The sequence below is a fragment of the Taurulus bubalis genome (genome assembly GCF_910589615.1).
Source record: "Taurulus bubalis genome assembly, chromosome: 12".
In the NCBI taxonomy this organism is placed as follows: domain Eukaryota; kingdom Metazoa; phylum Chordata; class Actinopteri; order Perciformes; family Cottidae; genus Taurulus; species Taurulus bubalis.
In genome coordinates, this window is record NC_136600.1 from 9,254,905 (window position 1) to 9,267,131 (window position 12,227).

Genomic DNA, 12,227 nt, shown 5'->3' on the forward strand with positions numbered 1-12,227 from the left:
AAGATTCATGAACACACATTTTTGCCGACTGGGTTGAGCTCTATGTTATGGACTTGGGACACAGGAAGCTTCTAATACCAGGGCAAGTTGCCAAAATGGATAGCATAGGCTTCTCCTCTCATTGTGGCTTGTGATAACAGCTTTCTGAGTCCAATCACAACAAATACAGAGCAGTTCTAGTTACAGTATAGAGGAGTTTACACAGGAAAACGCCTTGAGTCCATCTGTGTATGTTGAGATAGTATCCTGCCAAAGGTCTCTGACAGTGCCGTCAACAGCCTCCACACAATGTTTCCCAGCACTTGGCCGGTGGCTGGTGTTAATTTCCCACCGTGATATCGACACAGACGCACGAAGACGATTAATATGCATGTCAGGGGTTTGTGAGTTTGGTTGTGGGGAAGACCGATGTTGTACACACGCTCATAGTTTGACCCAGGATCAAATATTATGTCAGGTATAAGGAGCGAGGGATTTTTGCAAATGAATATAAGAAGGAGGACAAGGTTGCTCAACGTAGCTTTGTTTTCAAATTGATGCAAAAAACACACAGATCCTTGAGCAGCAACACACAATCGAGCTGAGTGAGGAACACAACACTTCCTTGAGATTTTCACAGCTGAGAACATGCTCGCTGCTCCTATCCCTGACGGTGTACAATAAATTCTAATACGTTGTATGAGCAGTCGGCTCCTTTGTCTAATTGGCTATTAATGACTCTCTCTGCCACAGTGGAAGGCTCGGCACGGCCAGATTTATGTAATACTACTGAATGATAATTCTCAAAGCTCTGGAGAACGTGCTAATCCGCTGCAAAATTCATCACCGCACGAGCCTACTTCTTCATTTAGCTGTTCAGTATTCAGAAGGTTTAGCTTTCATTTTTTGGGGCACTTCTGTGCGACTGAACTCCTGGCAACAAACACAGCTAACTTCCTTTTACATTTAGCTTTAATCTGCCATCCTGGTCTTAATAAAATGTTGTGGTTACAGTTGTAAATCGTTTAAGCGTCTTTTCTGAATCGATCAAGCTTTTTTTTTTTTCACAGCATAGAGACACAAAAGTACGAAAAAAAATAACCAGTCTCTTGTGTATTTGCACCGATGTACCTGGGGAAAGAGGCAAAGAGGCCAAAGGTTACGTATCACATTCTAACTATGGCATGAAAACCCAAACAATCAACACAAAATGTCACAAAAGTAGGCAGCAATGGTAGAAATCAGCATCTGAGGAGCAATAAAATACAGAACACACTTCACGGATCTAAGTACAAGCCTTTTTTTTTTTCTCCAAGCAAACAATAAAATGCAAGCCTAATATGCGGTTCCATATAGCTTTGTCTGCCCTTATGATAATGTAAGTGTGTGTTTATTGAATTTGCTATAGCACGACACCTTGTTCACATCTTTACCCATTGTCGGGTTGAATTGGAGGCCATTTGCAGCAGATTAGCTCCTCTTTGTCGCTCTCCACTCTTTTTCCTGAAATCTAATGGCTGTCTGGGACTCGGAATTAGCAAAAAGAAAAAAGAATCGTCTGTGCTGTTTTACATAACTTGCAACCATCGTCTCTCCGCAATAAATGACCGAACAGAAATTATCCAGTAACATTTTCCAATTGATTGATAGTTCTATTTAATTATTTAATTGTTTTATTCTGAAGACTCTCCTTTTGAGAGGTTCTGAAGGCGGTTTGCTCCGTAGCGCAAATATTAAGCTACTTTTACTCCAACGGAGATGTGGGCAATGTTTTTTTTTTCACATTCTGTTAAGTGTTTTGTTTCTGATGCTCTGGGGAGGAAGAAAGACGATGGCATGTACAAAAAAAAGAATAAATAATAAAAAGACGGACAAAGCTGTGAACAAGGCGTAATAACAACGTTTGATACCATCTGATAAAAAGATGCAAGACACTGCCTTCATCTGAGGAGGAGGTGCTGAGACACAGTGATGTTTTCGAGGATGAGCTATTGCCCACCCGCCTACTTCCTGTCAGAAAGCTGACACTTCCTCCCAGTGATGTTGTTAGACTCAGCTGCACTAATTACAGCGCCAGGTTTGACTGAGGCTGCAGTATTCTGCCTCCACTGCAAAATTGTGCTTAGCAGTTTATGTCCCCCGAAGTGTTAAGGCTTTTTAAATCTCAATACCAGACAATTTTCTAAGTACTAATGAGCTATACCAATGAAGTTTAACAAGATGAATGATTAGATGTAAGAGCGGTATTAAAGGTTTATATATTCACAAATAAGCACAGTCAAGTCAATTTGAAAATAAGTAGAGGACTGGTGAAAACAATTGGCCTGGTATTGTTTTTTTTTCGCCCCAACTCATACGATATGTTTTAAATCAGATAGGAAAGATTCGCAAAAGCACCTAATCATGGGTAATCAAACTCGTAAGACGTATCAATTCATGGACAGTAACTTCGAGCCACTTTTAGTATGTATTTCAAAGTTCTGATCTTAACAAGATAGCTGCAGATATGTTGCTCTTTATGCAAGAAAAAAAAATAAAGAATTTGTTCTGGACTCTCTCTAAAAATCAATCAATTTCCCAACCATGTACTTTGATGCTCTGCGAACCTAACCTCCTAACAGAGGCTCCTTGCCTTTCTCGCATTGGGAGCCAGTAAGGATGAGGGGTTAGCATTAGCGGTAGCTGCGGTTAATGGAGCCACAGAGTAGCCATGGCGAGCAGGAGCGACGGCCCCAAGGTGGAGGCCAGGGAGGCAGCCAAGGGCCTGCCGTGGTTCACCAGCCTGAAGGAGATGACCTCCACCTTGAACCCGTCCTCGGTGGCCATGCAGCGGAAGACGCCGTTCCTCAGGGGCGTGTCGACGGCTGGCCCCAGGATGCAGAAGTCTCCGGAGAAGAGGCAGGGATAGTTCTTAACACAGTTGTCTTTCTCCCAGCGGTAGGTGGCGTGGAAGGAGCGCACGGGGCAAGGGAGAAAGACAGAGGTGTTGGACTGCACCATCACTTCTCTGGGGGAAGTGCGACGCTGCTTCAGACCTGGAGGGACAAAGAAATACATTTTGTTCATCCAAAAATAAACTCCTTTCATATTGTGATTGTGAATATTGATTGATCAAATGTGTTATTCAGTGAAAGTTAACATTACGTATTTTTTTATTTAAAAATCTATAACAGATTAGAGTAAATATGATAAAAGCATATTTTGTGAAACTTTACTGTGCTTTGTATAATTCCTTTGCTCCAAGATATTAGTTAAAAATCAAAACACCTGGCTGGTATGTCTTATTAATTTCTGGGGGAAATAGATAGACCTTGTCACAGAACCTGTGGCATTAGTGACACAGCTGGAAATAAGAGCAGTGTTAAGATCAGATAGCCGTCCCTACAGAGGGGAGTAATTGTCATGATTAGTTGAGGTTATAACTGGGTTTTGAGCTTTAAAACAGGGCAGGCCATGATGTAAAAAAAAAAAAAGAATCTCCCTGTGGGTTTTTGGACTCCATTATATGATAATGATCATCTTTTTACTGAAGCGGCTCAGAAAAAGGTTCCTATTTTGGTTTAATTAAGATACACAGAGAGAGTGGGAGAGTGCAGATAAGGGCTCACCAGCAGCTTCCACACAAACAGAGGAGTTTGAATGGTCCAGGTTCTGAATAAGTGTCCTGTTGGAAAAGAATAATAATACAGGGGACAAATTAGCAGCATTAAGTAGTCTCACAAATGGCTTCAGACCATCCAAATAAACCAACTGTTACTCACAAATTAAAACATGCACAGACAAATCATCCAACAATGTCAAGAAGGAAAAAGAAGAAAAGGAGTCAGAGGCTCATTACAGCACATGATTGATTTGTTAAGAAATGGAAATACACAAGATATATTAAAGCCAAAGCAATTTACTAACCAAGCCAAACACGACTGCAATTTATTAATAGTAAAAACAATTTTCATCTGCTTTCTTTTAGTTGCATGTTTTGGCTTCAGGTCAGGCAGCCCTGGTTTTATTGAGAGCCCTCTCTCTTTCCTCTGGTCGACTCGTGCAAAAAGAAAAAAACGCATGATGGCTATGCAGCAGTGACATCACATCTAATCATACCCAGTGGTTACGTTGTATCCGGGCGGGATGGGGATGCACTTCCTCCTGTCCCAGCCGCAGTACGGATCCCGGGAAAGGATGCACTCCCTGCATGTGTCGCCATAGCGACTGCAGTCAGCCAGTGGCAGTCGCTGGACCTCCATCGCTGTACCGACGTACAGGTGTCCCTACGGGGGAAAAGATGCAATGGACTGCGTCACCAGTATTACTGGAATAAATCAGCCAGTGTGCCATTCAAAACTGCTCCCTTGACAATTTTTACAACACAGTAATTACAGGCAGTCAATATCTTCCGAAAAGTTTTGTTCTTTTTACGGTAGCAGAGCTTTTCTGAAGCAGCATTCAAAACCAACAGGGGACAGTAAAAACCTCAATTTAAACCCCAAATGAGGAATACTTATGACATGACTGGAAGATATTTAATATTTTCTAAAGGCTGATATAAAGATTAACACTCCAGTCACCAGATGTTGGCATTGTATATCGAACCACGTGCAGCGGTTACGTATTATTGAAACTTGCATGGCATAATAACGAGTATAACAAGCAGGAAAGAGCTCCTGTTATATGCCGTGTTGTGTTTTTTCTCTTTCCACAAACCATGATCATTCTTCCCAATTTATCTGAGTATTTCCGTTGGCCAATTGTTTCAAAACGTTGACCACGTGGCATTGTGCGTTTCTTTATGCAAGCGCTCATATGAAACATATTTTGGGGTTCAGAAATGTCGACAGTATCCTGTTGTTTACATAAATGTACAATTCCAACATTTTTACTGGCGACTGGATTCAATATTTAACTGGCAATACAAAATGAATAGGGAATTATTTATTTCTAAAATTGCTTTGAATAATTTCTTTTTTTTTAAATCCTTCAAAAATAACCTAATTTAGTTGAATAGAGAGGGGTACAGGTATATATGACCATCTTACCTTTTAATAAGTGAAATTATATTCCTAAAATTGCATTAAAAATCACATGTCAATTTAATATGCGGTGAAACCAGGAACACAACTGAAACCACCCCCGGACATTATTCCTCATACCTTTTGGGAGTCGATGGCCATGTTCAGAACGGGGCCCTCATTGTGAAACAGAGAGTACTGAGATATGACGAAGACGCCCTCGCTGGTGTGAAGAACCTTGAGAATTTTGCCTTGATCTGTGGAAGTACAGAAGGAGAAGACATTGTAAAGAGTGGAGGAATGCATCAACTCATCTGCTCACAAGTACACACAAAGACCTCCTCGTTGTTGTGGAAATTTGAGCATTCTGTTTTTTTCTTTTCCTTTTTTGCGGCTCCTGTTATGCTTTCCAAAGTGTTTTATAAATACACGCATTTGACTTGGACAGCTTCCATCGTGAGGTAGGCTGGAGGGCTAAAGGCAAAATGGCAGGCTAGAGTATAGAGATCATTTGTTTGAACAAGCATTTGTGAAGGAGTAACTGCTCTGGAAAGAGAAGTAACCTCAACCTCGGATGGAGCCAGTGCCACACTACTGACAACAGTAATACAACAGACAAAGTTTGAGCTCTGCAGTAAAAATCAAGTGGACTCAGGGTTGAAATATAAAGCCTAAAACCCCTCAGTATCCCAGTTTCAGGCTTACATGTTGCTCATTTATTATATATATATATATATATATATATATATATATATATATATATATATATATATATATATATATATATATATATATATACAACCAGCAGACGTCAGACCAGTTCCAGCATAGAAAAATAGCACAAGGTGTGGATAGGAGACACTGGGAGGGCTGTCCAACCCTGTCTCCTAAAAATTACGTTCCCCCAGAACTAATACATTCAGAACATTTCTGACCACATTCAAACATCTTAACTGTACTGGTCTTACAGAAATGTTGTAATAAGTCAAACACAACATACTGTTACAGCTACGATGTTTGGATGTGGTCAGAAATGTTCTGAACACATTCATATCAGTTAGTATTTTGAAAACCGGATGTTGGGTCCCGTGACTCCTTCCGCCCGTTTGAATATTTTTTACGTCAGATTCTGCACTTGATGTGACCACAGAGATCCGAGTGTCTGCTGATGATCGCAGTGGTTTACTGCACTAGATGGAGTTTATCACACACTTTGGGCTGCATTCACAAACAACCCGACTCAGAGAAGACCGGAGCCGGCGCGAAGGAGGCTGTTACCGCCGGCCTGACAGCAACGCCAAGCGTCTGAACACCGAGCCCCGAGCCTCCCGGTGCGGCCGGTGCTCCGGTGCGGCTGGTCCCCCCGGTGCTCGCCTCCCGGTGCGACTGACTCTCGGGCTCCCGGTGCGGCCGGCCGGCTGTCACTGGCCGGCTGTCACTGGCCGGCTGTCACTGGCCTCACCCCGCCCCTCTTTTCTTTTTTCTCCGCAGAGTTTAAAAATTAAAATATGCTTAAATAAAGCAAGAAAACAATTACACAAACACACGATAATAAACGTATTTGTAATACGTCAAACACAAACAATAAAACAAAAATACGTGTATAATCAACATACGTGTTTAATCAACCTATACGTGTATAATTAACGTATATGTAATACGTCAAACACAAACATAATCAGGGAGGAGATACGTTTCTGATCAAACGTAATTGGGAATGCGTATTAGTTCTGGGGGAACGTAATTTTTAGGAGACAGGGTTGGGCTGTCAGCTGATGGAGCTCACATAGGCCTTATTAACATTATAAAAGCTTCCCTCTGTCCTTCCCTGCAGCATTACTTTCTTTTGGTTTGCACCTTCAACACCTCCTCAGCACAGTGGCCTCACATCCGTGCACCGCTTACCTGACCCACACACCTCGTGGTTTGTTTATAGTTAATGTATTGACTTGTCACATTCCAAGCCAGTGTGTGACACAGGGGGAAAAAATAAAACTAGTCTAGATTTCTCACTAATTCGACATTGAAGTGTGGAAAAATTGCTGTGGGACTGTGTTTCCTGCATTAATTATAATAAAAAATGCATTCTTTTTTGTTTTTGGCTGAGATAAGTTGTGTGTTTAGCTCGAGCAGAAAGGTCTTCACTGCTGATAGACGGAGAGAGAAAAGGCACACAAAGCAGCTCTGTGCCTTGTTTTATGTAGCTACACTGTTAGCATGATCAACTAAATAAGTTACCAAACTGCAATGCCCTTTACTGTTTAGCTAATTGGAACATTACGGCAATAACAGTTGAGTTAGCAAACAGTCACAGTTATTTGCTTCCAATACAAAAGCCATAAGAGATAAAAAAAAAAATGATATGGAGCTTTTTAAACTTGTGTTTTCAACATGCACGAGCTGCATGAATGATGAAAGGCACCATGTCTGTGTGCATATTTGCTCCGACTATCAAATGAAGTCAGCTTCATAACTTAAGTTTCTTTATTTTTTTGTCCCCAAAGAAAAGTTTGGAGCAGACCCACCGGCCTGCTGCAATTTGGTTATTTTCCTCAACGCTGTGCTGTGGGTCAATAGCGCCGTCTTGCATGCAGCTTGAGTTTGAAAATGGATAATTACGGAGTCCTTATTGTAGCTCCGAGCCCTCACTCTGTTTTGTGCAAAAGGCTGTTCCACTAGCAGTCAGCTAAGTGCAGCATTACTCTCGCAGACTGTTTACAGCCCCGTGCTCTGCACAGTATTTTCTTTATGGCCTACGTTTTTGGTACTAAGTGTGATGATATTTCATTTGACTGAACGCCAGTGAACATGTTCTTCTACTCTTACTACTTGCATTCTTCAAATCATCGCCTCTTTCCTCTCTAAATAATAACTTGACAGATTTAAAGGCTCCCTTCAGAAAGATGTTCTAACCTGTTTGTTTTTTTGTGACGTCTAAGATGTTTTTTTTTCCTTCCCCACTGTGAAAATGTGATTACGCTAAAGCCTTTTTATCTCACTTCTTCATTTCCTGCATGGCCCCTCCATGAGGCACTCTCACGTTCGTAATTATGCTGGCAGATTCTTGCTGTCACTTAGACTTCCTTTGTCCTGAAACTGTCTCGTCTCTTTTTCATAAACTTCAAATCTGTTTTTTTTCTTCTTCTTGTCGTCAAAGATACCATTCCTCATTTCATCCATTTTATGTTTTATGTGATTCTTTAATCCTGTCCGCAGCTATTTTCAGCTCTTTTATCAAGACTGTGTGTCAGTACAAAGATAGCAGCACGACATTCTGCAGAAGTAAAAGGGTGACAATGCTGAACTCGTGGGACTTTTGCTGAGATAATCAGTTTTGGGGGTTTTATTTATCCAGGAGAGTTTGCTGAGTGCACATTCTTTTCCAGCAAACACACATTCCCTAGTACATGTTTAACATCAACATAGTTGCACACACTCCTTATCCTTAACTTCTGCCTGTTGACCTTCTGTCCCTAAGGTCAATACATAAATGTTCCAGCTGGCCTAAAGATTCAAACTTTCTTTATTTTGTTAACTAGGTCCATTTCCCCTTCTTTCTAGGTTGCAACCTCTGCACATGAACACTGAGTTGCCGTCACTCACGTCTCAAGGAAAACAAACTATTTTTCCCAGCCGGGCCTCCACCTCTTGATCCGCCTCTCTAACCTTTAAGCCACTCAAGTGTCGCAGTGAGTAAAAAGAAAATTTCTTCTGATCTCAAACACTAAGTCAAGTAAAGAGAAGTGTACGTCTGTGGCCTTTCTTCTATGCCCTGAGGGGATCTTTCTGCTGTATCGGCTCCATGTCTGTGGAATAAAAATAAAATAAAAAGTCGAAGCAGCTTTACATCTTCTGGTGACCAACCTATCAGTGAGTTACAGAAAGAGAAGAACTATTTCACTCCTGTCTGTTCTTTTGTTCCATTTCCAACATTGGCCAGCCTTCAGAGGCTAACTGAGCTCTACTAACATGTCATGCGTCCTATGCCTCTATTTAGGGTCCTGGCACAACACACTCATAATCAGGCGCCTCACGGCTGTTGCATTTCAGAGGCCCGACTCATGTGCAATGTGTTCAGCTTTGTTGGCTCAATCTGGCCCTGACTTGCAGGGAATCAGTGATTTCACCCACACTTAAATTGAATACATATGTCCTTAACCCTCCATTATTTGATGCAGCATATAATATAATGCATAATAATAATTCTTATTATGAGGATTCATTTCATTTATGTATGTGTTTCTTTATTCATGTATTTCTATATTGATATTTATTTCACTTAACAAACAGAAACAGTAAAACTGAACAAAAAAAGGATGACAAAACAAACAATTCGGCATCTCACAGAAATGTCCAATGTCAGTGTTATCTCTAGTGATAGGATTACTCTATATCTCTTCAAAAAAACAAAAACTCGACTCAACTATGAAAAGGAATCTATTTACTCTGGCCTTGAATTAGTCTAAACTATCTTTGGACCAGGTCTTATATTGCAGGACTTGACTTTTTTTTAAATACAGTGCTGTATCTAATTTCCTGCTGTATCAATTACCGTAAATATTCCCTGGACTTGAGCCACTTCTGACCGAGAGGGACTCCAAGAAAAACAAACTAAAATACCAACTGTTAACTGGGGCATTAAACCCCAGTATGTTTGGAGGAGGATATATATTAGAGAAAGGTCATATCACCACAACCAAGATGCTGCAAGAGTTCCTCTTGAGTGTTATCTCAAGCAATCAGGTCATAATGAAAAGACTTTCTGTCAGTCAATCTGCACCACGTTGAGTCTGTAACAGCAGGAAAGCAGCTTTACAGCTGCTCGCAGTGAACACCATTGTTTTCAAGCTGACAGATATGGAAGTAGCTTGGTGATTATATGCATGGATTCTGCTGATTTACTTTCTGGTGATCAAAAGACAGAGAAAATAACTGTGTCAAATCCTGCAGCGTTCTGTCAGCCTGCATCTTACAGGGGAAGTCCCCTGCGAGACTAGTTAGAAAGGGTTTAAAACACAGAGTATGCAGTAAGACGTTTAGCTAATTGGGACTCTGCAGGGCACCGCCCTGGCAGTTCCACATTTTAAAATGAATTTATTTTGGCCTCCAAATAACGTCATCACTTCGCTAGACGACTGTGACTAGAAGCACGACGTGTGTGGGGAAATTAGATGAGTAATGTTCTCTGCTTTTATCAAGGTGCCCTTGAGCGTGCCACCCACAGTCTCGTCTCTCTAGCTGAAGTGTTGAGCAGCCGAGTGTGCGCCTTGAAAGCAATACGCATTTTCAAAATGTCCTGTGCCTTCGTCTGCACTCAGACTCATGCGCGTTCACTCTTGTGCCCAGGTCTCCATCGAAAAAAAAGAGATCAACCTCAACGAGACGACCTGCTAAATGACGTCCAACTCGCAGAGCAGGCAACAGCTCCGGCAAATAGAGGAACACGTGATGAGGGGAAAAAAGGGCTGCCATAATCAGCGCCCACATCAAGTGAATATATTTGTTTTTCCCTTTTAGATTCATACACGTGTCACAAATGGACCAGCTGGTCGACTTTACATTCGCACCACAAACGAAGCCGCCTGCGTTGAAGCAGACAGCTGGACAACTTTTCAAATTGTCGTGAGGAACTTTTAACATGGTCATGAAAACAGTCTGGAATTAAGACCGACGCCTCCATATGACCTTCAGAAATTAATATGACAGTCATTATCTTGTTCTATTAAGCCGTAATAGTGCTCGTTGCCGGTGTCACCGAGTCGGATTCTGGTGAAATCAGATGACATCACGCAGGTTCAGCAGAAACTCCTTCGGCTCAGACTCCAGCGGGGGAAACTTGCCCCACGGTTCATTTAAAGTGCACTTAATAGATTTCTGCCTTCAACAAAGGGAGCCTCGCTGAGATGACATCATCCCAGTCAATGATATTTATTGTTTGAACTCTATGTTTGCTCTCGAGGCCACCTCGCTAATATCAGCCGTCGCTTCTTCTTGCACAAAGACGAGCGGTGCGGTTTATGTCTCTGAGCTCAACTTTGTGAAGGATATTCATTGGAAATTCCATCACCAGGGAAGACTAATGTCCCGCGGGAACCCAAAAAGCATGCGCTTCAATTTCCCTGTAACAGGTCCAGAGGTGTACCCTGGCTCGCCACTTCTCCTCTTCTGATTGGTTTAAGCTGCTCTAATGCAACCATCCATCAGGAAGAGCTGTGCGTCCGTCTGCCCCACTCTCCGAAGATTGGATTATTTCGAGGAGGGAGCTTCTCTCTATCGTTTGTACGGATACATGGGCGTGTTTGGAATTATTAATTATGCAGATTGATCAGCGTGACTGAATATTGATAGTTGCAGCCCTGACGGTGATGCAATATTGAACAGGAGAAGAAGGAAAAGGAATGCGATCAAACCGGAATTCAGAAAAGATCAGAGGAGTCGAGCACAAATTGTTCGACGTGGCTCCGACCTCCAGAACCCCTCAACTGTGGCCTGATCCTGTCTTTGGTTCCTTCTTTGTTCTCTTTTTAATCAAATCAGATTAATTGTGTGTGTGTGTGTGTGTGTGTGTGTGTGTGTGTGTGTGTGTGTGTGTGTGTGTGTGTGTGTGTGTGTGTGTGTGTGTTGGAATACAAACTAATGAATGAAAAGTTACTTTTGCAAATGAGAAAAATATTAGGGTTGGTTTGCTGGCTTTGTCCATGCAATGCCATGATGATGATGATGATGATGATGATGATGATGAGTCAGGTGACCGTGGGAATTTGGGTCGCGGTAAGGATTTAAAAGTTATGTTATGCCACACGACTGCAACGTTACTCTGAGCAGCATAGGCTGGGTTCAATTCAAGACACCACTCTGTGAGTGTGGAACAGCAGCTCTCCAGTACAACCTGTTCCTCTGGCCTGAGATACCAGTGAGACTCACTCTGCTCTGGTTTCTTTTTACCACAGAGACCCTCTGCTGTTCATATCCCTCCATCCTCTCCTCCTTGTTCTTGACACAGTTAGTAAAGCCCACAGCGGGAGGCCAATCTCACTTCTTTAACACTATGTTGTGTTTTGTGTGTGTGTGTGTGGGTGGGTGTGTGTGTGTGTGTGTGTGTGTGTGTGTGTGTGTGTGATCTTTTATTAGAAGCAACCCAGAACTGCCTGATGAATGACAAGCGCTCACGTCCACTGCAGGAATAAATTACGCTCAGAAAGATGACACTCGGCGCTCATCTTTTGGGTGAACTTCAGCGTGGTG

The 12,227-nt window shown here is 42.0% G+C and overlaps 1 protein-coding gene across 1 annotated transcript in view; it reads right to left on the reverse strand.

Annotated features, from left to right (window-relative positions):
- Window positions 1–2,667: 2,667 nt before the first annotated feature.
- The window catches only part of LOC306744822 (semaphorin-7A), a gene marked incomplete at both ends in the record, with an annotated part of 31,626 nt that continues 22,066 nt past the window's right edge, over window positions 2,668–12,227 (reverse strand). The window contains 4 exons of the mRNA XM_079227511.1: window positions 2,668–3,014; window positions 3,588–3,643; window positions 4,078–4,244; window positions 5,124–5,239. Coding sequence (XP_079083637.1) covers window positions 2,668–3,014; window positions 3,588–3,643; window positions 4,078–4,244; window positions 5,124–5,239 — 686 coding nt within the window. The remainder of the gene's footprint in view (window positions 3,015–3,587; window positions 3,644–4,077; window positions 4,245–5,123; window positions 5,240–12,227) is intronic.